The sequence below is a fragment of the Ammospiza caudacuta genome, chromosome 6, assembly GCF_027887145.1.
Source record: "Ammospiza caudacuta isolate bAmmCau1 chromosome 6, bAmmCau1.pri, whole genome shotgun sequence".
Classification (NCBI taxonomy): Eukaryota; Metazoa; Chordata; class Aves; order Passeriformes; family Passerellidae; genus Ammospiza; species Ammospiza caudacuta.
The window spans coordinates 15,532,641-15,559,184 of NC_080598.1; the positions used below are offsets into that span (position 1 = coordinate 15,532,641).

Below are 26,544 nucleotides of genomic sequence, written 5' to 3' on the forward strand. Positions count from 1 at the left end.
GTTGGAATCCAGTCCAGGCGTTCCATTTTGCCGACTCCATTCCAGACTCTGGCCATAATCTGGACTCTGACTGGAATCCAGTCCGGATTTTCCAATTTTCCGACTCCATTCCGGACTCCAGCTGGAATCCAGATGGGGTTTTTCTTTTTGCCGACTCCACTCCTGGCCTTGTCCGGAATCCGGGGTTTCTTGAGGTCAGTTGGGGTTTCTTGAGGTCATTTGAGTCCCTGGTGGGGTTACTTGAGAGCATAGCATTTGTTTCGAGGAAAATGCACAAACACCAGAGGTTTTTGTCCTAGAATCTGAGAATTAGATAGCTTTATTTGAATAATGGGAGACAATCCACTGGGGCACACCTGCAGGGTTTTCCTCCTCTCCATTTTGGAAGGATCGGCCTTTTATCCCAATTCCTGGCTGCATGTTCCCCTCTTCCTTTTCCCACTGGCTGAGGTACTAGGAAGGCACAGCCTTCCTGAACCGCCTCCCACATATCCCACCTTGGCCGTACTGTTTTACCCCAAAGTTTTGAAGTTGAGGCTTGTGCCGTCCCTTGCTGTCGAGTCTGCACTGCAACAAACCCGCTGTCCAAAGTCAGTGGAGACATTGAAACGAGTCTTAAAGACATTAACACCCATCAAGTTGTTTTTAAAGACATCGTGCATCTTTCATATCTAATCTAAGCCTACTCTCTTTCAGTTTGAAGCCATTCCCCCTGGGTCCTGTCACTACACGTAGAAGACCCCTCTCCATCCTTCCTGCAGGCTCCCTTCAGGCACTGGACAAGAAGAGAAGCTCCGTGTTCCCTCCGCCGCTCTCCGAGGCTCAGGGGGTCCTTCGAGGCCACAGCCCAGCCCATTCCCTGCAATCCCCACACCGTTCCAGGGCCGCAGCCCATCCCAGCCCATTCCCTGCCATCCCCACACGTTTCCAGCGCCTTCTCCCGCGCTCCCCCCGCGCTCCCCTCAGGCTCCCGCGCGGCGCCTGCGCGCGCCTGCGCCGCGCTCCGCCATGGCGGCCTGGACGTGCTGCCGGGTGGCCGCCGTGTCCTGCCTGGTGCTCTGCGTCTCCCTGCTCCTGCCGCGCACCCTCCTGCCCCGGGCCGGCGGCAGGCAGGAGCCCGGCGCCGCGCCGCCCGAGGGTAAGAGGCCGCTCCTCGCCGCCGCCCCTCCTTGTCCTCCAGTCCCCGGCCGGGACGCCGCGGTCCCGCTGGGGGTGAGCCCGGGGCGGGCGGGCTGTGGGGGCTCCGTGAGGGGCCGGGGCTGCCCGCAGGGAGCTCCGCCGCCCGCACTGGAAACGTAGCGTGGTTCCCTCTTGGTGCGTCTCTCCCCCGTGCTCATCCCTTAGCGACGCGTGCAGTGCCGGAGGAGTCACTCGTGGTTACCGCTGTGATTTACTTTCTTGTTTTTCTAAGTAGTTTAGAAACTTCTAAATACCGTTTTATTTCTGTGCGGGGTATTAAAGCTTCCCGAAAAGTGACATCTTCATTCCACTTTTTCCGTTTGGTTTTTTTTTTTTTTTTTCATTGCAATACATCCCTTCATTATTTTGTTATTTTGTGTATGGAATGCTTTTGTTGTTGCATATGAAATAAAAATTCATTTGAATCGTCTTCATTGTTCAGTTTCCTACGCCAGCATTTTAAACTTTAGTTTTCATGCACCACATCCTCGCAATGCTGTGGCCGTGTGATGCATTGTTTAGGGTCATTATTTCAGTCCTGTCCATGTGCCCCCCAGGCTGTGTCCCCGTGCCTGCCCTCCCACTCTGCATGTCCTCCCTTTAAGTTCTCAAGGAATGGGCTCGTACAAACATCTCCCTTCCTTTTCATGCCCATTGCCTTGTACTGTAGAGGTTATTTTTGCTCAAGGCACTTCACAAGAGAAGCTGGTACCATAACCTCTGGTCTTGGCAGAGGAGTTATGCCCAGGGCTGCCCACAAGCCAGAGATGAGGCTGGTGGGAGCACAGAGCACTTACAGTTCTTCAGGGTGCTGTCCCACAGGGACTCACGTTCACTGAGTGCCTTCTGCATCCTTCCAACAGCCTGGTTCTTCCATGTCTGTACTCATCAGTGACATGGATTTTATTTAGTTTTCCATTTCAGGGTTTTCTAAGGACCTTCAGGCTGAAGTTACTGCTAAAACAGGGTTACCTTGAAGCCAAATACAGGATTTCCATGCCACAACAGCCCTTTCACGGTTACCATGTTTATTTTTGATTTTTGAGAACTTGAAAGTAGGTTGGTCATCATTGTAGATCTGCAGGTGTGTAGCTCCATTGCAGGATGGAAAACCCATAAAGGCCCAGCAGCCAGCCCAGGTGAGGACTGTGCAGTCACCTGCCTGAAGCAGGGGTGGGAGCAGATGCTCTGGGAGGTGGAACCTGGCTCCCCATTGACTTCTGCCCCTATACATCTTCCAACAGATCCCACAGTGGTACCAGATGATGGAATTTGACACTCCATTTTCCCACAGCACTGCAGTCAAGCAGTTGTCAGTAAATGTTGTGGTGCTCTTTCCTTTGGCTGCAGGTTGATCTGACAGAAAATAGCTTTAAAAATCCTGACAACAAACTTTCAGTGCCCTCCAATGATTTTCAGTGCCCCCCAGTTATTTTCAGTTCCATGTGTTGAATGAATGATGTTTGTACCTACTCTAGCACAGCTGTTTCTGAGCAGTGCTGTGATGGGGTGGCTTAGCCACCTGCAGCTGCAGTTAAATGATTAAATTAGGTAACATAAATACTCTCTGCATCCTCAATATTATAAATACTCCCCATCATTGCTGCAGAGATCACAGGACAGCACAGGTTTGTGTGTGCCTGGTGCAGCCCAGCACCTGCCTTTGGCTGAGGGTGCAATAACTCACCTCAGCTGGTCGGTTTCAGATGAGAGTTTATAGCCCGTGTTTTCAACTTGATGGCAAGGATTTCATTACACCTGCTCTGCAGACCAAATTGTATTTCACCTGAAGTTATTTTTTTATTGGAAGAATAAATCTTGATTGAACCACTCAATTCATATCTCTGTCATTAGTTGTCCTCCTCAGTGCACTCATAACTGCAGGAGTTTCAGGGGCTTGAGGTAATCATGTCATTCTTGAAGTTAATAAAGTGCTTCTGGTAGTCTTGGGGGCAAAATGTCTCTGAATAAAACATGCTTAAAATTTAGTACTGTTTGTTAGAACTCAATGTTACCAGAAGGCTTTTTATCAAAACAGGCTTTAGGCATGGGAATGGAACTTTCTCTAATAAAGTCATTTTCAGAGGTCTCTTTTAGGAAAATGGTGAGCATTGGACTATGGAAGTTAATATCGCCCAGATAGGAATGTTGTCCTTTTCCACAGTAATAATTTCACATATATAACAGCTTACTTAAAGAACTTATGTAGTTCTTTAAGTAAGTAATACAAATGTGTTTGTATTACATTCCTAGACAGGCATTGGAATGTTTATCTTTTGTTAAAGAGGAGCAAAAGGGAGACCTACTAGCAGTTTTAAAAGTACATTTTAAGTCTAGTGTTCATAAATAAATGCCACACATTTTGCAAAGCCACTCTCTGAGTTGGGAGTTTCAGATAAACCTTACAACTCCCTGAGAGCAGCAGGCTCTGCTTTCTTGCAAACAATCAAGTGGCATCAGCTTTATAAAAACAATATATGACAGTTCAGGTAACCCCTCTGCTCAACCTGAATTTGTGCAATGCACACATCAGTTGCCTGCCCAAAGAAAATGATGTGGCAGAGACACATATTACCTACACTAAGAGTTGCTGAATAGTACAGTGACATAAGTCTAAATAAATTATAAATAGTTGAGTTGAGCTCAGCAGCAATTCCTAAAACCCATTAAGTAGAACACATAACAGCTTTCCTGGAAAAAAAGATGCTTAAATGATCTGAGTATCATCATCTGGTTGGTTGCTGTATTCATTGTGTTGTAAATACCATTCTTAAGATTTGCTTCTTTTCAGCTGTTAATATTGTTACAAAATTAAAAACCCCACAGTCATTCTCATGTGAAAATGCCATTAAGGACTACATTCAGAAACTACAGATTTTTAAACACCACAAATGTTTCTAGGGTATCATTTCATTTTTGGACTTCAAGCTCCAGAGGGGACTGGGTTAAACAAAACAAAACATGCTCTGCTTGCCCTGTAGCTGGTTTGCAAAGTTGATTTGAAGCATCAAAGCTGACAAGATTATTAAATGTGTAGGAAAAGTCCTAGGTTAAAAGATTGCAAAGCCAGGTGGGGTGTGCTTGGTGGGAGTTACCACAGTCTGCTCAGGCTGTCACAGGGGAGTTGAGAAATATTTCAGAAGCAGAGCAGCACTTTGGCACCCTTCAAAGCTACCCAGGGTGGTCCGACAGCATTCCCAGAACAGGAAAATGTCCTGTTGAACTACACACCAGCCCCACTGGCAGCTGGGTAGGGCAGCAAACAAGGACACAAGACATGCCCTCTGTGCTCATCAGGTGTCACTTGATTTTTGTGATGTTATTGTTCCTACATGCTATTGTCTCCATTTGAAAGTGGTGTGTTTCATCCCTGGAAGTGTGGAATCTTGTTCAGGTCACAGTGCACCCAAATTGTTCCATTTACCATTTATAGACTGTGCATTCAAGAGCCTTGTGCATATGCTGCTTTCAAGTTGCTTGTGCCCTCAATTTCCTGAGTAATTTGCATGGGTTCTTCACAGTAAAAAACTATGGAAGATAGTATTTGTTTATTAAGGAAATAATTATAGAAGTGTAAAATCAATAGGGTAGGTTTAGAAATAGGAGTCATGAAATTCCCTTTTAAAATTATCTTAATAATGAAATGTCTAATGTCTGTCCTCTTGGCCTGAATATATTGAATTGAATTGAATCTTTTAAAGCACAAATGAGGCCTTGTGGATAATTTAGAAAACTATCCGCTGTAAATACAGTTTCACCTCTGTCAATTATTTTCTGCTTTCTTAATATTTCTCTTTTTAAAAAATAAACAATATTTACATAAGTATAAGATATTTTATAAGTGTTTACCTACCCTGCTGCTTCATCCCCACCTTGGTGCTGCTGCTCTCTGCACGACATCACACTTGTTTCCACAGTGACCTACTGCTGCAGGGCATTGCTGCTGGAGCAGGGGGACTTTCTTGTAAATAAGATGCTGTGCTTTCCATCACAGACTTTGAATAATTCACTAAAATTTAAGTGCCTGATAACAGCTTCCTCGAAATTAAGCTAATCTGAGGGTGGCTTTGGTCAGTGGTAGGGTACCCTGGCAGTTACACTAAAGAACTCATGGAATGTGTGCTATCATCTACAAGAAAAATATTTTTTAATAGTGGAACTTCATGAATTATTGATACCACTTCCTAGTAAGTGTTTATTGCAATTTTCTGTGCTCAGGAATTTAGCTGCCTGTGATGGTGTTTCCTAGCAAGACCAAATGTTAATTAAATTTTTCTCTTGTGTCTCATAAAAGCACTTGCAGCTGCATACTCGCAGAAGTAAAGTCAGTTATTAGCAGCACCACTTCAAACCTGCTTTTCATTTTCTTTCTGCAAGCACAGGCAGCCTGTCCCAGCACCAGGCAGCAGTGTCCAGGCCATGTGTGCCAGGGAGGGGGAGTTTTCCAGCTGGGATCAGGGACTGAGCTGCAGCCCAGCCTGGCCATCCCCATCCTTGCTTCCATCCACCCCTCCTACCACCAGATCCCGTGGCAGAGTAACTCAGCCCAACACCAGTCAGTGGAAGGGAGTGCAGGTGCACATCCAGGCTGGAAAGCAGGATATCAACTACGCAGAGGAGTAAAATAGTGAATTTCACAGCAAAACTGTTGAATTGATGGCAGCAAGAAAATAGAATAATGCATGAGGTTAAATTTATTGAGGTTCTTGTGCCCTTCAGTTGCATGAAATCATTTGCAGCACCATTTCAGGCTCTCTGCAGTCTTACTCTGGCATCTGTACATCCATTTATGCTTGCTCTCCTGTCTTGTGTTAAATTAGCTCTGCCTAGAAAGGTTAGAAACTTCTAAATTCATTTCCCTCTAAAATGCCAAAGATAATACGTCCCAGGCTATATTCAATCTCCTGTCTCACACTGCTTTACCTTAGACCTTTTTAAGGAGAACAGCTTGAGGTAAAACCACTTTTCTTAATCTTTCATTACTCGCTTGGTAAAATCAGGTAAAATACTATTTCTTATGGCAATAACAAAAAATCTATGCTGAGCAAACACTGCAGTCATGTGTCAGGGTGTTAGGTGGATAATGGTTTGGACATTAATACATTTATACATTAAATGCCTTTAGGCAGTATTGAAAGATCAGGCTCACAGTGGAAAACTGATATGTTGTGTGGGGATCATGAAGAGAGAAAGAAGTAGGAACCTAGCATTTTTTCCTGCTGGAGATGCTGATCTGTTGGGTATTTGGACAAGAATATACCTATTAAAATTCCTGCTTTGTTAATTGCCCTGCCAGCTCTTTCTTTGCTTAAAATCAGGAGATTTTAATTGTGTGATTCTACTCCTATTTGTGTAGGAGAAAAATTGCTATGAGTAAATGGCTTTAAGTAAAACCTAACTCCCAGCACTGCACATCACAAGAGACTGAGGGCTGAGATTACAGACTTACTTAACAAGTTACTTATTCTTCTGTGCTGGTGAATTAACAAGCAGAGAAAATAGGTCACTTGCACCTGCAGCAGGTTTATGCTATGTGTAAAAGGGTGGAAAGGAAGAGAAGGGAAATGACCATAGTGTGGTTTTTTGCAGGGAAGCTCGGTCGCTTTCCCCCGAGGATGCATTCCCACGGCACTCCCGACGGCCGAGCTGTCCCTCATTTCCCAAGGTCTCACCTCACTGAAGCAGTTGCCAAGGCCAAGGCAGGTGGAGGTGGCAGTGGAAGCACTGGTGGAAGTGGAAGAGGCCTTGTGGGACAGATTATCCCTATATATGGATTTGGCATCTTCTTATATATTCTGTACATTTTATTTAAGGTGAGGCAACATAAATTGAAAAGTCGGGGAAATAAAAAACTTGGGAAAAAAATTTATACACTCATTTCAGCACCTTGTTCCATTTCAGCTGTGCTCAGAAAAATGCTTATGCTGGACCTTTGCCTGGTGGTCAAAAGATTGGAGTATTCTGTGGGTTTTGCTATTGCAAAGACTGTAACTAAGAATGCAGGGAAGGATTTCTCTGATCCTGCATTGGTCTCTGACTTCTTAAAATTTCTATTTTAAAAAAAAGAAAAATTTCTTTAAAAAAAAAAGGATTTTTTTTTCCTCCTGGAAAATGTGCACATCTAGAGTAATGTTAGATAAATTTTGAATATACATGTAGTATTATTTTCCCTGTTATATGTGGCTACATGTTATATGTACTTTATATGTCACATGTTGTTATTTGTTCCAAGAGTCTGATAGGAATTTTCAGCTGGCAAAATCTTCCAGGCATATTCAATGGTTTTGCTGGTGGGTGTGCTTTTCCCTGGCTGCCTTCTGGCCTATTTCAGTTTTTTGTATTTTTTTCCATTCCCTCTGGGGCTTGTCTGTTGCTATTGTTGTGACTCATAGAAGGGCCATGTTCTTGTCCTCATCAGCTGGCTTCCAAGGGAAGAACTACTCCTGCAGAGCGGAAATGCCCCCCTGCTACACCTGGGAACATGAAGAGGAAAATCAGTGAGTATGGCTCTGAGCTGGAGCTGTGTAGCTGTTGACTCTGTAATGGTCCAGCAGGGCTCTTCAAATTCTGGGTGCACTATAAAGCTGATATTCCCTCCCACCCCCCCCCCCCCCCCAAAAAAAAAACAAATCCAAAACCAAGCCAGGATATTCTGTGTTGGAATGAGCAAGAGTTCAAAAGAATTACTGCACTGTCACTTTCTAATCCCATTCAGCCCATGAGGCTGTGATAGCAGCCTGATCCCAAGCCCCTCTGGAAGAAATGGCTTTTCATGAGGTTTGCTGAATTAACTGCACAGATTTGCTGAAAAGCTGTGTCACTAATGATTAAAAATGGATAATAGGATGTCCAGCTATAATTATTGTATAATCCCTAACAGTCTAGTAAGAGCATAGAAAGATACCATGAAAGCTAGTTTAATTTTTTTTAATTGGTGAATTCTTAGCCATCATCAGGCGCTTCCCTAATTTGTCCCTTTTTTGCAATGCAGAGTTTTCATGCATGCAATAAAGAGAGCAAGCAGTATTCTGAAATGTTAATTTGATTTTTCCTAAACATTGGTGAGATAGATTCAAGTATTTATAGGCACTTAATAGATAAATTAATAAGTTTACTACTGAGGATTGGAAGAGTAGTTATCATTACAGCATTTAAATGTGTTGTGTTTAGCTGGGTAAACTGTAATAAAAAAGAAAAGTACTTAAGGCTTTATAGAAAGTGGTAGCAGGAAGGCAATTCTCTTAACATAGCTGTAATTTTCTTGACATTAATGCACATATTTGGAATACCTAATGTACTTAGTGCTGTAGATTGTGCCTGGCAATTTTGGGCAATATATTAGCAGTGGTAATTATATTTTTTTTCTCTGATGCTTGGTGAGAGAAAGTAACTTTGCAGTAAGTTTACTTTGACATCATTATATCCCAAAGAACCAATGGTGAAAATTATTCTGCCTTTTTTCTAGAGCTCTTCATTTATATTCCTAAAGCATTCATGGCAAGCTGTGGCAGAGCAGGGGACAGGTCACTGGATTAGGAACCTGAAGACTGAGTCACCACTTACATAGTGACTTGGAGGAAGTAACTTCCTTTCTCTCTGCCAATTCCCCTTCCTCTTCTTTTAAAGTCTCAGACATGCAAAATAATTACATCAGTGTTGCATTAAGTCATGGCAACCTGTGCAGGATAGAGGTCTTTGTAAAAGCAGGATGTTTGTTGATGGATTTCTCCATTCCTACTATGTTAAAGTTCCATTGTGCCTTTGTGCTGCTTAAATGGCTGTAATATTGGTAATATTCTTCACCTTCTTAGGCCAGGAAGGGTAGGTAGAACTTTCTAAGCTGTTTTAGTTTCCTAAAAGGCAGTTTGGTTTGGTACAGCATTTGCTACCTGTGATAATGGGACAGGGATACATTTTCAAGACTCCTAGGGATTTTTTTTGTTTTGTTTTACAGCTGACTATGAGCTCACTCAACTCCAGGAAAGACTGAGAGAGACAGAAGAAGCAATGGAAAAATTAATTAACAGAGTAGGACCTACGTATGACAGGTGTGTTTCAAATTAGAGTATTTTAAGGAGAGGTTCCACTCTGATTGGAAATTCAACTTTCTTTCATTATCTATATTAAAATAGCATTTTTGTTGCTACTTCAAATTATAGAAGTTTGATTTTACACATCCCAATTCTTGTTCTGCAGTTTTTCTCTTTTCAGTATCTATATATAAAATAAATAATTTCTTCCAACTTCATTTCCTTAACTAGAAAAGCAATTATCCTTATCTCCCCCCTTTGTACAGTGTGTGGAAGAAAATAACAGATATATGTAAAAAGAAGATAAACCATCTACATTTAAAGTACATAAACCAGCCTGTTTTATGTGACCAAAATAATATCCTGAATTATTCTTTTCCAGTTCTATGGATTATTTTCCTGAATTGAAATGCTGTTATAATCTATGTAAATTCCTTTTAGAATAACCATAACATTTTTCTTTAAGGCAGAATTGTATAATAATCTGATTACATAACTTAGTTCCACTCTAAATTCATGCATTTGCTTCTAAATATGAAAGACAAAGGGTTGTAAAATCAGCATTCAAAATTTTATTATGTTTATTAATGTTTCCTACAAATCTGATATCACCAGTCTATGTTACAAAGAAACACTGGAAACAAGTCTATGTTTTTCATAAGGAGTAAAAAGAATAGATCAATAGGACACTGCTTAACTGCAGTGTAAAAACTGAAATACCATAACTATGAAGGTGAGGTTTGCAAAAAATGAGAACTGTTCTGGTTGTAAATCATGTTAACTTTGTCTGGATCAACCAAGGCCTGTTTTAACCCATCCTGTAGGAATTCTGTGCTGAACATGCACATTTTGTTCATTTGTGGCTCAAACCACTTGTCTTTGAGTGCAGTTCTGCCCACTTTGGGCTGTGCCCTGTGCAGTCTCAGGCAGACAAGGTGCCCAACCTGCCCATGTTCAGCCAGGTCCCAGGGGGAGAGCCCCTAAAGTGCCCTGGTTTTGTCAGTGGAACAGAAGGATCCTGCTTTGACTGCCACTCATCCCCGTGCTGGAGAGCTGACACAATGCTCTACACGTTCCTCTAAGCTGACAGAAATAGGCTTAGGAACTGCCCAGATATTGTGCTGATTCTCAGGATGGAATCTTTTTTTTGCTGAGAAAATCGGTTTAGGGTCTGATCCAGTTTTTGTTCTACTCTGTGTTATTGGCCCAAAGCCTCTATTTAGTAGAACTTCCCTTCTTTGTTCAACCAGACTATTTATATAGATGGGTCTAAAGGTCTCAGGGGAAATGAGAATCTGAATTTAATGAAGAATTTTGTATGTTACCTCCTTGAAGACAAGGGGAAAGGCACCTCTTGATGGAGCAAATAGATGTTTTCAAACACTCTGAAGCTTTCTTAATCTACTCATTAATTTCACTAATATTGGATAAATATTAAAATAAAACCTATGGTTAGAAAGTGTAGTTAGAGTACTGAGCTAGGCTTTTCAATCTGGATATTGATGGATTTAAATAAAAAGGAAAGAATAAGAGAGTAAAAATGACTTGAGCTTTATCTATTGATCTGCAGTTAAACAGAAACCCTTACACAGAAAAGTCAGAGACAGAAATAATTGGTATCAAGCTTCAACTAATGCTGAAAGACCCCAGGTGAGACCATGGCCCTTTACACCAGGTATGGCAAAGCAACAGCCAGCCTGTGTTGTAGAAAGCAGCAGCCAGAAACTTGGATTTCCTTTTTTTTTTGAATGAGTTGAAGACCAACCTCCAAACCAACTGAGGGGACTTCCTTCCAAATCAGCAAACCAGTTGGAATTACTACACTGTTAAGTAGAGAAACAACCTTCCAGAAATGCAAAACTATCAAAAAGTACAAGTACAGGTACTTTTAATAAGGCCTAGCATGTTGTAAGAAAAATGAGAAGCAAGGTAAGGAAAGCAAGAGAAAAGAAGAACTGCCTGGCCAGGTCCTCAACAATGTAACCAAAAATTTCTGTTTCTGATAGTTAGGTAAGAGAAATAATGCAGATCCCCTACCTGTTTTTAAAGTCTTGTTTACCAGGCTGTCTACTGGAAAAACTTCTTTGTTATGATAAACTGAGTAAAGGTGATGGAAGAGTGAGAGGCTCTGTGGGGTGCCATTTGCCATTTTTTGGGATGTAGCTGCATTCTGATAGTGATTACCTTAAGATCATGAAGCTAAAAAAAAATACCAGTTAACATGTCTGAGATGCCATTTTAGATTATTTAGATTATTTTCTCTGCAATCATTATGGCTCTTTAGGAAATGTTTTAATCTCACAGTAAGAATAAGAAGTCTTTACTTTACCTGTTAGTGAGCTCTTTGGGACTCTACAAAGTGTAAATATTGCCATTATGAAAAATAATACTTGTGTTGGAGCTACAAATACAGACAGGAAAAATAATGACCTTTTCTTGAACTGTAAACCTTCTGCATCTGTTATCCTCTGAGTATTCCTAAGTGCATTATAGCCTGGTAAATCTCCCATGTGCAGGCAGCCAGATGTCTTACACACTGCCAGCAACCTACAGTAAGTCTTCCCAGAGGCCTTAAATGAAGTCAAAATAACACATGGGCTTTAGTTTCTCCCTCTCTGCAGGGAAATCTGCCTTTTAAGCAAGGAATTTGGAGGAGGAATACTCTGAAATACAGAGCCCTTGTGTTGCAATAAGACAGGAGTGTTTTCTAATGAGGGTATCCCACATATTGGGAATTTTCCTGTATGAAATGCCACAGTGATGCAGCTGCATTGACTGATCCTGTTATCTGAGCCAGCTTATCTGCCCAATGTGCTAAAGAGATAGGCCTCTCTGTCTTCAGCCAAGTGATATATATTCAAATTTGGTACCGTTTTGTCTGTTAAAGGAGGATTAGTTCAGCAATTCGGTCACAGCTTTGCTTTGTCAAAGGCTTGTGAAAACACTTCTTTTTGAGGACCTCTTAATTCACATCTCAGATTCCACATCTGCATAAGCCAGGCTTTTGGGAAGGTGCTGTCTCACACATTCAGTTGTTTGTGGATCACTGCCTGGGGCAAATCAGTGTAACCTATGTATAGTGTTGGGATATCAGCTTTTCAAACTGTGGGGCAAAGTGCTCCTTGGTGTAAATGCAGAAAAGTGATCTCAGGGAAGCAGTTTAATCTAGGTAGGTGCTGATCAAACCAGCTCCTGAGTTAAGTTCAGTTACAGCTGTGTACAATATCTAGCCCAGGATCAGCACTTCCACCATCATCACACCAACCAGCAGCAGGATGCTAATCTTACTTTGAACCAGTGTGACTTTGCTGCCCTTAGTGGAGTAGCCATTGTGTCACCATCATTCCCATTTAGGCAGAGTGGCACAAAGTACCTCTTGGAGTGCTGCTCCACTCCCAGCAGCTGGTAAGAGGAAAACCTGAAGAAGGACATGGCAAGTTTATTAGAATTCTGATAACTAAAATGAGGCTTATATGACCTAAAGCCAAAATCTGCCTCCAGCTCCTCTCTTCCCATCTTTTCCCTATGCTTCACTGAGCAGCCTACTCAGTGAATCTGCTTTTGGAGATTATCTGTCTGTCTGTCTGTCTGCTCTCCAGACGAGGGATCACCAGAGATCATCTGTCTGACCTCACATCCCACCTGCAGTTCAGCATTCTGTGCATGCCAAGGACCACCCTTACAAGTAACTGGAGGCAGCAGCTCCTTACTCCTACACAGATCCAAAAGAGCTCCAGAGGAGTGCCTTGAACTGGCATTACTGCTCAAGAATTACTTAAACTTGAAGATATTATAATTTTAAACTCAAGATGAAACAAGCACCAGTGGTCAGAACCATTTTCACCCCTGGTGGCAGCCAGTGCCTTTCTCATTCTGGCCTACTGAGTTAGCAGACTGCAGAGCACCCCCTCCAAATACCACCCTTCTGTCCATAAGATTTTTAGAAGCCTTGTTTCTTTGCAGAGAAAATAACATGTAAGGACTACATGATCTTATCTGTTGGAGGCATTTTTGTTACAGTAGTAGTTGTATTACCTAAGCAGTAATAATTACTAGATCCAGCAGTGGAGAACCAGTCAAAAGTTTGCTTTCCATCTGATAAAAATCTCAGTCCCTGTAATTCTAAAGGGCAAGTGACACTTTTGTAATACCTTCTTTCCATTCTTAAATCTTCCTTCCTGTTTCTGCCCCCCACCTCCCCACCAGGCTGCATTGTTGACTTTCTATAATGACATGATGATCTGTCCAACTTGCACATTTAATGGTCATAATGAGAGATTTTAGAGTCTTGAGACTAATCACTCTGAGAAATTTTGATCAGCCTCACAAGCTACACATGTAGCACTGATTCAGAATTTAATTTCCTTAAAATATTTAATACAAGGCACTGCACCCTAATTCTTACCTAACACACTTTTACAGGCAAGAAATTTCTGTAATGTCTTTTGTATCATAACTCTTTTTTGTGTGTCACTTTTATCTTGCTCTCACATTGGCTTTACCTGCCTTCCTTTACCTGTTTACATTGGAAGCTTTTTGGATAAAGGGATAAACTATACCCAGCTGAGCACATGCTGATGGTGAGGAAGGATCACAGTCCTCAATAGGTTTCATCAGACTGTGCTACTGGCTCAGTTGGGTTCAACCTCTTCTCATAACTTGCAATAACAGTGGACTAAATTCTGATGTCTAATATTTTCTAGCAGGACTCAAAATGTTACAACAGACCAGGAAAAAATGTTACTTCAACAACTCAGAGAAATTACTAGAGTTATGAAAGAAGGAAAATTCATAGATGACATCTCTCCTGAGAAGGAAGCTGAGGAAGCTCCTTACATGGCGGATTGGGAAGGTAAGCGAGAGCCTTTCTTACCACTACCCTTACAAAAAAATTGGATAAATATTACTCACAGTAATATTATACTTTTCCAATTTTGGTTAACTTTAGCCTTCCTTTTCCAGAAGCCAGTGTTCAAAACTTTGCAAGAGGTTGCTTGGCTTTTTTGTCCCCAACCATAACAGAAAAAATTAGATTTTGAGGTATCCAACATTTCTTTTAGTGTAAACACTGCACTATGTGCTGCCCAAAGTGGCATATGAATATTCACATATATTCCATCTGCTGCTGGGGCTTGGCTGCTCTAGGTTTATATCTTTCCTTTTCTGTGCTGAGCTGGATTTCATGACAATCATAAGACCCTTGGAAATCAGATCTGCATGTTTTAGATAACTTACAGTTTTTACTTTTGATTAGTCACTCTTTGTTAGCTCCAATGTTGTATAAGTCAACTCCAAGAAGTCTTTTAAAAACTTTTTATTTTAATGTCCTTTCTATTCCTTGGTGTTTACCTGCTACATAAATGTGTTTTCAAGACATCTTAGTTGAGCCGCTCTGTATCATAATTTTAAATGTAGACTTAATTTCTTGCTTTTTAAAAAGCTTCAAAAATTATTCAAAACATAAAGCATAAACAGTGGCCTTGAGCTCTGCTCATAAAGCCAAGTTTATGATATTATTTCTAAAATGAAATGCACAAAGTCATTGATATATCTGTTTTTTCAACTTTCTCAGTAATGCTGCTTATAGCATGTGTTCAAACCATGCATCAGCCAATCTGTAAGCAGAAAAAAAAGAAGAATCCATTCAAAGATCTAAGACACACCATTTTTACCTGTTAGCCCCCACAGCTTCCGGCAAAACTCAGGTTTCACTCCTGAAAGTCAGGGTTGATATCCTGGCTCCCTAAAAGTAAGTGAATTTTTTTTTATCATCTCCCAAGAAGACACACTTTGCACACTCTTGCCATGGATTTCATAGTGTGATGTGTACATGGCATTAAAGAGCTGACACTTGCACTGGCAGTAGGAAAAACAACTGTCCTGGCCAACTTTGCATCCACCACTGAGGTCAGGACTCCTTTTAAATGCTGTAATACTCCAAGCTGCATATCCCTTTATTCCTAAGGTTATCCAGAAGAGACCTATCCTGTGTATGATAATTCTGATTGCTTCAAGCGCAAGCCAGACACAATCCTTGTAGATTACCCTGACCTGAGCCAGCCCTCTCCAGAAGAGCTGGCAGAAAGAATGGAGGGCATGGAAGATGAGGAGTATCCCTATGATGAAACCCTGCTAAGTGATCTCACCACAGGAATGGATGGTCAGGATTTAATGCAGAAAAAGAATGATGTAACTCTCGCTGAGGAGGAGAAGAGTGACCTTCCTCCCAGCCAGAGCACTGGGGAGTGCTGCTGCTGCTGTGATGATGATCCTGCTGTCATAGCAGAGAATGCTGGATTCCACTCTGAGAGCTGCAGTGAAGTAGAGGAGACAAGCCAAGAGGACCTGTCTGTGGAGTCAGAAAATGAAAATGCTGCATTGGAAAAGCAAAAGCCCAGTGATTCAGAGCAGACAGGCACACTGAGAAAGCGCAACACCAAAGTACTTGATTGATAGGGACAACCATCAGGATAGTAAAGGTGGAGGTCATGAACTGTCATCCATGTGGCTTTTGTTCCCACTGAGGACTTCTCTGTGTTCATCTCCTTGTACCTAATTGCATTCTCATGGTACCAGTCACATCATCTGCCTGAACTGGAAGCCAATGCCCTCTTTCATGCACTCATCATGGGTTACCATGATGCTGCCAACAGTGCTTTGCCCTTGATTTTTGAAGCCTTGTATTTTGGAGCAGATATTTGTGACTCCCTCCTTTTCAATTCTGAAGGAGTTGTCTTGGGTTTTGCCCTTTGTCATCCCAGAGTTAATCAAATGTCTCTTCTGACTTTTCCAAAACCATCTGTGTGATACCAGTTAGGAGAGTTGATCAAATCTTTATATATACATGAGTTTACTGGGATGCTGAAGGACAAAATATGCCTTCTTTCTCTTAGCTCAGTGTTAACTGTTCAGCAGAGCAGATCATAGTCACACGCATGACTCTCTCAACTTTGTCATTGCTCTCTACTCTTGACAAACTGCTGTCCACCAAGCTCCTCTGCTACTCCACAGCACCTTTCCCATTTATTCCATGTTGTTGGAACAGTAGCCTAATCCATGTTGTGTTATTTGTGTGAGCAAGACTGAAGCTCTGTGAGTTGTGCTTTAACTTTGCCTTAGCTGTGATGAAATTCCCAGATGATTGCAGGAAGTGGACCACAATGTGTGAGAGCACTAAAAACATCCCTAGAGATTAAAACCAAAAAAGCAGTGTTAAGGTTTGTCTGTAAAGGAGAGAACAGCATGAGGGGGACCCTCAGACTGAAGGTAGCAGGTAGGCTTTTCCTTCTTCCTAGAAACCTGTGGGGTTTTCCTGCTCTTGGAATGCTGTTGCCAGGGTCATGTTGAGGCTGCTCCAAGTATGGGGTGAGGAGGGTGCTGGAGACAAGGGCTCCTGAGGAGAGGTGGCAGGAGGCCCCTGTGCCCAAGGGACAGCTTTTCTTGCACAAGCAGCATGGCAGGTGGGATGGGCTCCAGGAAAGGTTCCCTCAGCTCTCCTGACCTGCTTCTCCCATACCTGGGCACTTTTCAGGCCCACCATAACCCAACCCACACCACACCCATGGCCCAGTCACAGAGGCTGTTTGTGATGTCACCTGTCCCCTGAGTGCTCTGGCACTACAGAAGCAGGGCCCTCTGCAGCAGATCCACCCCATCCACCCAGCTCTGAGTGGCCCTTGATGAATGTCTGGAAGAATGAAAAGCCAGAGGAGCGAGGCGGGTGGCAGACCAGCTTTGTAAGGGACTTACAATGATGGCTGAAGAGGAAGGCATGTGCCAGGAGGAGGCTGTGGAAGAGGAGGAAGAGGAGGAACAAAATCCGCCCTCTGCCATGAGTGCCAGCGCCCTCAGTTCCCTGGTGATGGCCATGCAGAGCTTGGCTCTGTGCCCAGGAGGGGACGGGGTGCGGCCCAGGGACAGCGGCCTGCCGGGGAGCCGCTGGAGCAGTGAGCCGGGCCCACCCCTGCGAGGGACAGCACAGAGACACGGCCGGCAGCACCCAAAGGGGGACTCGCTTTCCCTGGGCCTGAAAAATGGCAACAATCGACGGTGCAGGAGGAGGAGGGGGAGGAGAAGGAGGAGCATCAGCCCTTGCACCATGAGAGCCGTTGCCAACGCGCGAAGAACGACGCGCAGCGCCTGCCTCCAGGAGTTCTGGCGGCTCAAAGTCCGCACCTGCCTGACTGAAAAATAAGCAACAAGACAAGGATGAAAATCCTGTCCTTCCTCCTTATTTGGTACTTCGGTGACAGCACCTCTGCTCCCACGACCCCTTAAGTAGGAGGTGTTTTTTGGAAACTTTCCAGTTCCATGCCCACGTCCTGCTTTGCTGGTGCCAGCTGACATCCTGAGGTTTTTAGGCTATGACATCAACAGTTTGAGACAATTTTTTTAAAGAGTAAAGTTATCATAATGAAAGCATGGAGCCCTAAGAATTTCTTCTTTGCAAACATGCTAGGGAATATTACAGAGTCCCAGCCTCCACACAGGGCCTGTCCTACTAGCTCACCTATTCATGTCCTGGCATCAACCCTCATTTGTTGATTACTATGCATTATATGAGCCCTTCATTCTCCTCCCCTACCCAACCCTTCCTGGAGCTCCTCAGGGAAAGACATGAATTGACTTGGCTTTCACCAGGCTACTGTGCTGGGGTGACAGGAGTTATCCCCAAGAGGGCCACTGAGGTTCCTGGGGTCTGGAGGTGGGGTTTCTTCAGTCTGAGGGCAACAACAATCCCTGATGGATGAGTGAAGTCAGCCTTGCATGAAGAATATTAGCAGACCAAGCCAAGAACATAGACAGCTGTTTCTTTGGAGAAGCAACAGATGTCAGGAAGAAGTGTTGGCCTTCACATGGAGGTCCCTTCTAGCTGCTTCATAGGAAGTTCTTTTCGATGTTGGGAAATAATAAATTTTAAAAAACCAAACCAATAAACCAAAAAAATAACAGGAAAATTTCTTTCTTCCTCTCTTTTTTGGGATTTGGTGAGTGCCTATGGGTTCTTCTGTCCCCTCTTGGTCTCCACAGCCCTGGAAAGGTACTGGTGTGTAGGGTACAGGCCCAGCCCAGGCCTTGGAGATGGTGAGGAGTCCCACAGCACACAAGGGGAGGCTGAGGGAGCTGCCTCTGGTCACGAGGGTGGGGTGGTGGGGAAGCAGGTGCCCAGTGAAAGTGTGGATGCCCCATCCTTGTCAACATTCTAGGTCACGTTGGCGGGGGCTTTCACCAACCTGGTCTAGTGTCAGCCTCACTCCAGTGTTCAGCCAAGCCCTTACATCATTCCCCAGTACTCCCAAGGAAAAGGTAGGAGATGTGCTGGAGCTCTGCTGTGGATACAGGCACACAGCCCAGCATGAGGCTGACACCCTTTCCCTGGCTTGTCCCAGACTGGTAAGTGCTCCCTGGGTGTCACCAGAGCTGTGACATTCTGAGGCAGACAGGAACACAGAGCAGGCATCCCACTGCATCTGCACACCCACCATGGGCCTCTGGGACACTGTTTTTTAATGAAATAAATTGGATTCCCCTGCTCTGCACCAGCTCCAAGCCAGATGCTGGGTGCCCATCAAGGTGGGTGCCAGCCTGGGGCTGCTCCCACAGAACTGCTCACATCAGTGCTGGGATGGGGTGTGGGGGGAGTGCCCATGGCAATGCCACCCACCACAGCTGGGGCAGCCCACGGGAAGGGCCTGTGCCCCACAGAGTCACCACCCAGCCCCGTTTCATGCCACCCCATCAGCCCAGCCCCCAGAGTGTCTGTGCCCCTAAATTATGGGTCTGGCTCACCAGCTGCCATCACCACAGGAAAGTGGATCTGTGTTGATCAGGAGCTCCTCGTGACGACCATCATTCTCCAGATGGGAGTTTCACAGTTTCCTTGGCACAGTGTTATTGTGTGCTCCTAGAATAATTATGCTGTACCAGACATTTTCTCCCAGGTTTGCAAAACCTCAGCAAAGGGATTCCCCTTTTCAATGCCAATTTCCCATCGTTTCAAGCACTAAGAAGGATTGAACCCTCCTTTTACATGGGGAAAAAAAAGGAACTGAACTCCCCTTTCACATGTGCCTTGCAAGGGCTTTAATCCCTTACACATGAGGAGCTGTTAGGGCTGCTTCTAACACCTGTGACAGAGCTAAAGGATTCCTGTTTCTTTGCAGCAAGGTGCCAGAGAGCCTCAAGAGCTCATCCCTGAGGTGTCAATGGCCTTGGCAGCCCCTCCCCAGGGACCAGTAAGTGCTCTCTGAACGTAGCCAACCTTGCCTCCTGTAGCAGCTCACCAGCAGCCTTCAAACTGGGATTCCTACTGTTTGAATAATATTTCCTTTCCACCCTTTGCCTCAGCTTTGCCCCCTCTGAACAGAAATGTCTGTTTAGAGGAGCATTTTAGAAAAGGACCATCAAATGTGTCTCCAACCTGCTCACTTCTACTAGAGAACACTCATAATTTGAAGGAGAGCTTAGCTAATGAGGATTCTCAGAGAACTTTGATGAAATAAATCAAAATCATAGGTCAGAACATCAGCAAAGCTAGGAAATTGAGAAAAAGTCACAGAAGCCCAGGTGAATGCCCACTGGAAGCAGTCAGGCTCTATAAAAGCACATGTGATGTTTCCCACCTGGCAAATGAAATGGCTGTACTTTTTGTTAAAGCTAAAACAAATAGCACATGTGTTGTTAAAACAAAATATTATGATAAAACTAGATTTTAAAACTCACAAATGGGCTTTTCCCTACATATCTGAGAATCATTACACATTGTTTCAGGCAATCCATGGGATCAGGATAAAGCAAAAAGTAAGATCCCTGCCGGCCCCAAAAATACTCTAAAGAGGATTATTTATCAAATAGTATTTGGAAAACAAATATCTTAGAAGTTTATGACCTAACTCTTTTCATTAGCAATTAGTGTCCATATCTTGGATTTTTGATTTCCCAGCGAAGAATAAGAAAACTACGCTTACCTTTGAGAACACAGATCAATCTAGTGCAATAATCTTCTATTTAAATAATATTTACTTGCATATTCTAATAAAAAATAATAAAATCCTATGTTTCTAACCTCACATATTACAAACACTGAGGAAGAAAAACCAGGTAAGAGTTAGAAAATCATCTATATATCAATGGTTTTATACTGACCATGTATTTCAAAGCAAATGAATGCAAGATCAGACAGACTGAGCATCCCAAACACAGCTGGAAAGGTTGGTCTGCTCAAGTGATTTTTCTCAGCTTTGGAACTTCATCAGTTTTTTGGGGGGCATAGATCCTAAAAGCAAACAGACACCCCTCCATTTCCTCAGTGATCTTCCTGGGATGGCTTAGATAGTGCTCACAGACCACTCCTCCTCTCTGCTGGTATCAAACACCTGCCCAAGTGCAAGATTACTCAAATTATATTGTTCCTGACAGAGGAAGTTGTAAAAATACAGTTTAAATGGCACTGGAAACTCCTTATGTTAAATAACTCCATATCCAGTGGAAGTAATTTATTGAGGTGTTTCTGACCTTGGGTAGGGAAAGACATTGTTGTTTCAAACAAACTAAGTTTCATATTTCTGCACAGTGTTCTGTATTCACAAACACTAAAATCAGTCACTTACATACTGGTAAATAAATACATTTACTCCAGAATACCAAAGAGTTTCTTTAAAAAAAAATAATTTGCAAAAGCCCATTCTTGCAGGTTTATCTAAAACTCTCTAAAGTCTGAACAAAAGGGGAGATGCCTGGCTACTCAAAACACGCCGAGGCAGTGTGCAAACATGCCTGACATGTTACAGCTATGGTGAGAAAACGTGTCTGGTTAAATGTTAGTTGTCATGATTAGGTCATTTTTTGTCAAATTTGATATATTCCATTCTTTAAAACCCCATATAATGTAAAGAAAATACAGACCATGACATATTCAAATTCTACTGTATAATATCGGTTTATTTAAGAAAGGCAAAGAGATGAATCAGAAAATGTTTACTGTGGGAATTTAAAAAAAAATTAAATAAAAATAATTAATCTGCTTCATCATTTTCTAGGGACAGAAACATTCATGTAGCACATTTTCTACTTCTTGAAGTTTAAGTAAACAAGTCAGAAACAAAGGTTATTTTTCTTTACAGGCAGATATAATCTCAACATATTCTAAAATGAGTATTTCTACAGCTGCTCCCAAACACTGGATCTTTCAGACTGTCTTTAGTTGGATGAAGACAGTGTTGGAAAGTGCCAAATCAGCTCAGTGGCTACTAGGAACTCTCAGAAATGAACCACCTCTAGAGTATGTACTGTCTGAGATACTTCCAGAGGTGCAACAAATTGCAAACACCCTCCACAGTCATTTTTTTGTTTTGTTTCCCTGCTCTTGAGTGTAAGAATTTGTTCAAAAAGGAGAAACAAAAGCCCCAGTCTTGTGATCATGGGGTAGAGACTGGCTCACAGTGTGGATGAATCCTGCTGAAAAGTCTGCTCAAAGGAAAAGCAGATGGTTCTCTGTAACAGACACTCACATGGAAAGGATGAGAGAAAACAACTTTTTGTAATCTTTTTAGCAGAAAAAAATCACTTGCTCAAAATTATTTTAGAAGAGGTTTCAAATAAGTGACTCTTTTAGAGATATTTTGCAATGATTAACCCCAAGGCAAATTAATAACATGGTTTGTGCTGTCACTGTGAACAGAGGGGAAGGAAGATACCACCAACGGAGTTTTCTTAAGGCTGTATCCACATTTATGTGTGTGTGCACAAATGTTTGCACATCTAAACCTAGAAAATGTTGGGAAAGTCATAAACTAAACCCATCCCACACTTGAAACTTACAATCCTGCTGGGCATGTATGGATGTCCCCTTTATACTTTGCATAGAGGACCTGATTTTCCTGTCACTGAGCACAGGATTTTAATTTGAAATAAACTTATTTCCAATCAGCAGAAAAGATGTTTACACTCTTAAGATAATAAAAAATTGTTAAAGCTCCAATATTTCTATTTTTCATAGATGGTTTTCAGTAAGCCACTGTAAGAGGTTTGTTCCTTGTAGACTTTGTTTCTTAGGGAAACTCCCTGTGATTTGCTAGTTCTTGTGCAGGTTCAGTTCCACCCTTAAATCATGGGCAAGGTTTTGTTCTTCTAAATGCTCTGTGCAGCATTTGACATCAGGGAATTTGGCAGCACATTTAATGGAAAAGGTGAACATTTTTCACCAACAGATATTCTAGATCCCCCCTTTGTGTGTCAACAGGTCTTCATGGGATGTATGTAAGAGCAAACTTTGGCCTCCCTTCCAAATCCAATTTCCTGAAGTGTTCATGCCAGTAATGTCCAATTTTTGTGATCCAGTTAAGCCCACATTTAAACAAAGACAAGAAGACATGAGGACTCTGGCAGGGACACACAAGTGTGGCATTATGGAGACACAACAGAAATTAGAAAGAAACATTGGTTACACCAGCAGGCTTGGGGTTAGGACATGGATATAAATAGGTGAAAATGACATCATGAAGAAATCTGTACAGAAATCGAGCAGTTTAGATGAGAAACAAACAGTATGGAGCTCTTACCAATACTACACAACATAAGCAGTGACCATCAGTCTATCACTGAACACTGAAACCCATGACTCCCTCCAAGCAGTGCCAATCAGTGTGCCCATCCATCCTCTGGCAGAAAATAATCTTCCTGCCATCCCCCTGCCCAGCCTGCATGCTGGACTCCCTCCATCTGCACATGGAGCTCGTTTGCACTTTGCTTTGCTTCTCTGCAACTGCACTCCTTGGATTCTGTGCTGCCTTTTTCTGGGCTTAGGGCTCAAAATAGTGCAAATATAACAGAAAGGTGTTCTCTTCTGAAATGCAATGTGAACACAAGGAGAGTTCAAGTGACTGAAAGAGCCTCAGGTCCCAGTTTTTGCCTTCAGGAGGAGCTCTTTCTTCAGGATTGGGAGAGCTGTGATTTAATGGCTTCGGTTCAGCATTTTCTCTGCTAAGCTTCCATGCACGTCTCTGCAGCCGTGTCCTCAGGCTGGTGACAGACACACAGGGTAGGGGACAGCACACGGGGACAGACATGCAGTGTGACAGGGCAGGGTGACAGCGAGCTGTGAGAGCTGCATGGCTCCGTGAGAGACCCGCTCTGTGTGCTTTTCTGACAGGGCTTGCATGAATGCTAAGAGGGGCTCTCATCCTCCAGATCCAGGCAGACAGAAATGAAGAAGGAAAAAGAGAAAGGAAGATTATTTTCTGAGAAACAAGTGTACCCTCTGATGGGCACTGAAAATAAACCTAGTTCTACAGGCATCATTTACATCACACTCCCAGAGTCAAGCTCTGCTACACTAGTAAAGCATCCTGGCAGCCACAAAATCCCAAGCAGAAAGCACACTGTTGTCAGGAAGCCTAAATTCATCATACAGGTGGCAATAAATCAGAGAGTGCTAAAAACTGCTGCAGTAGGAAAACAGGGCTTGGGAAATGTGGCCTCTACTGTGCAGGTGCTGAGCTTTGAGGTACAGTTCAAGAAGCCAAAAGATGTGGTACAGTAAGTCCTAAGAGCCACCCTGAGAGTGCAGAGGGGTGAATCCCTTCACATGTTCACCAGGGCTTGGTCTGAAACCTGTTCAGCATTTTAAAATTCCCCAACGACCTTGAACTGCCCAACTTGATGAATACCCAGGTGGAAGATCATGCAACCAGCATTGAAGGCCACCCTACTTCAAAATGAGAACATATACACAGGGATTTAACACACTTTAATTCACAGATATTGACTTTATAGAACTTTCACTGACTTAGTGCTCTGGAGTGTCCCCATATGGAAAAACCTCCACATGTTTGAAAGAAGAGAAGGTTATAGATGGGGTGGGAAAAAAAAAATAAATCAGGGAACTTAAAGCAAAAGAAGGAATTCCAGTAACACAGATTACCAAGAAGCTGAAAAGCATCTACCACCTGCAAGAAAGTGTTTGAAGTGATACCAAATAGGAATTCAACCCCATGGACTTGTGCAATGTAGTCCAAAAGACAGAATAAATGGTGCTTTTGAAAACAGGTTAGGGGTATTTTTGGAAAGAAAAGAAAACCAACAAAAACCTTGTGATAGTATCACTGGACTCAGTAACTCTTGAAAATGCTTCAGTTAGAGCTATATTCCACAATCAGCTTTTTAAGGTGACACTGTTAGAAATCTTGTAAGAGTACACATCACTGCTGCAGCCCTACTTTAAAGCAGAAGTTAGAATTAACAGTACACAGAATTTCTCTTCAGCCCACATTACAAAACACTGAATCTCCAACTAAATACAATTAGGAATGAAATAGAGCCTCATTTGTTTTGGGGATTTTTTACTTAGGAAAACTCAGTGGACTTGATTTAAATATTTTGCTGAGCAACTTGTCAGTTCCTGACATTTGCTCAGTGTTCCCATGTTTATTTGAGGTCATTCTCATAAATTAGTCAGCATAAAACTCAATTTCAGTGCAAATTAATTGCCTGATGAAAACTCTGTAATTAACATGGTTTGATTTTCCAGTAATTCTAGAGTGAAACAGTTTAGTCTTCAGAATGAAGATTAAAATGGAGACCCTCTGTCTCCTAGTGCTCACCCATGGCAACAGCTGGAACAGTAAGGAATAATAACATTTCTGGTTGGCAAAAAAAGTCTTCTGCCAATCCAGGCATACAGCACTAAGTGTCAGTGATTTTGTCTAGAAATCCTGTTTTTTTTCTTGGATGGAAAGTTTATATTTTTAGTAACAAATACCAAACCACATGTAAGGCAGCAGGAAATGAGGCAGAGCCTTTACCAGAAAACAGGTTTCTATTTGTATTTAGTACTGGAAATTCTGCCCTTCAGAAAGAAATGTCGTGGTGCACAAACCAGCAGCATCATTGGGCAAAACCCAAGGAAAGCATATTATTATATAATATGCTGAGATAGATAGATAGATAGATAGATATATAATATAATAGCTATGTTATGCATTTTCCAGCAGGACTATCAAGCTCTGCTCATACAACAGCTGAGGAGATTGCTGGGAAAGCAGCTGCCTCTCAACCAAGCCCACTTGGTACACCTCTAACTACTTGAAAGACTATTTTATTTGAGCTTAAACCACATCTTTGAAAACAGTTTTAAAATAGCTAAAAAATGCTGTAATATTTAAAGACACATCAGGATCAACAAAGTTCTACTTCTAGAAGGCTGGGAGATTCTCCCTAGGGGAGAGAACAGGATGGTAATACTGGGTTATCTTCTGCTGACCCAGACTGGAATGAAGCCCTCCTGCTATGAGCTGCCAGGGCTCATAAACTCGTCTGAACACTGAACATCAAAGGCTGGACTTGATCACCTTGGAGATCTTTTCCAACCTTTCTGATTCCATGAGCAGTGGCCAAAGCCCACCCAACACAATCTGGTTTTGTACCAGTGAGATTTTCTGCACTGGCAGAATAAGTGATCTCATGATGTAATTTTCCAGCACATCAAGACTAAATGTTAAGATTACACTTACCTAGATACTAGGCCTTAAAAAAAAAAAAAAAAATTCAAAGGGAGTGAAAATATTCCTGCTGTTATTTGGTAAGTAAGTCAATATAGGAAAGGTACATTATTCCTACATGATGTCCAAGAGTGCCTGAGAGAATTAAGAAGTGCACTCTTGCCAGGACTTTGGAATTCTCATCACTTAGTGTGTCCTCATCACACTGGCAGCTTGCTGCAGTCACAGTCTGGCAATCTGCATGGAGCTGCAGGATCAGAAGCTTCCTAAAGCTTCCTATATCTCCTAAATGCCAGCTCAAGCTGCAAACCAAGCTTAAGGAAAGAAAATTTTAAACAAATAATCTCCTTGCAATTTCATCCAAACTGTAGGCATTAAACCTAGCTAGATTTTAATGTTAAAATTTATAAAAATGTTTATAAACTACATTCTGTTACTTTGAGAATTACTCTTACACTTCATAAATTACTGACACTTCTAATGGCATTGTGCCAATTGGGACAGCCTCAGTGAGAAGCCACAGATGCAGGGTGAAATGTGAGAAACACTGTAAACATCCCAGCTGAGTATAAAGGCAGTCAGAAATCATGAGGCTCATTGTTTTTAAATCAGATGTGCATGACAGAGTCAAAGTGGGCAGTAACAATACTTCTGAACAACTGAGTCACATCCAAGGGAAAGGAAAAAAGCAAACAAAAATACAAAAAGGCAATTTGCAGCACAACTGCCAAGTGTCTCAGTTTCCTACACAAAAGCATAAATAGGTGATTGCATTAAGTGAATCTCTGTAATGTGCTCAGGAATAATAGTTTTAAAACAACAGATGCTGGGAAGTAAAA

At 42.4% G+C, this 26,544-nt stretch overlaps 2 protein-coding genes across 4 annotated transcripts in view; one reads left to right on the forward strand and one right to left on the reverse strand.

Annotated features, from left to right (window-relative positions):
- Positions 1 to 1,008: 1,008 nt before the first annotated feature.
- Positions 1,009 to 15,682, forward strand: RIC3 (RIC3 acetylcholine receptor chaperone). 3 transcript variants are annotated; one of them, XM_058807131.1, is made up of 6 exons: positions 1,009 to 1,138; positions 6,769 to 6,992; positions 7,598 to 7,676; positions 9,134 to 9,227; positions 13,913 to 14,061; positions 15,175 to 15,682. In XM_058807131.1, the coding sequence occupies exons 1-6, from the start codon at positions 1,009 to 1,011 to the stop codon at positions 15,660 to 15,662; spliced, it is 1,164 nt and encodes a 387-aa protein (XP_058663114.1). In that variant the 3' UTR covers positions 15,663 to 15,682. The 3 variants fall into 3 exon arrangements, with proteins under 3 accessions (XP_058663114.1, XP_058663115.1, XP_058663116.1); XM_058807132.1 differs by having other exon boundaries at positions 13,916 to 14,061; XM_058807133.1 differs by lacking the exons at positions 1,009 to 1,138; positions 9,134 to 9,227 and having other exon boundaries at positions 6,771 to 6,992; positions 13,916 to 14,061.
- Positions 15,683 to 20,897: 5,215 nt separating this feature from the next.
- The window catches only part of TUB (TUB bipartite transcription factor), a 75,265-nt gene continuing 69,618 nt past the window's right edge, over positions 20,898 to 26,544 (reverse strand). The window contains exon 14 of the mRNA XM_058806897.1: positions 20,898 to 23,390. Within this exon, the coding sequence (XP_058662880.1) occupies positions 23,389 to 23,390 (2 nt within the window). The 3' untranslated portion in view covers positions 20,898 to 23,388. The remainder of the gene's footprint in view (positions 23,391 to 26,544) is intronic.

Coding starts and splice junctions, on each gene's coding strand:
- RIC3 (XM_058807131.1), top strand. CDS start 1,009: ATGGCGGCCTGGACGTGCTGCCGGGTGGCCGCCGTGTCCTGCCTGGTG. Junction 6,993..7,597: donor TTCTGTACATTTTATTTAAG/GTGAGGCAACAT, acceptor TGTCCTCATCAG/CTGGCTTCCAAGGGAAGAAC. Junction 9,228..13,912: donor GTAGGACCTACGTATGACAG/GTGTGTTTCAAA, acceptor AATATTTTCTAG/CAGGACTCAAAATGTTACAA.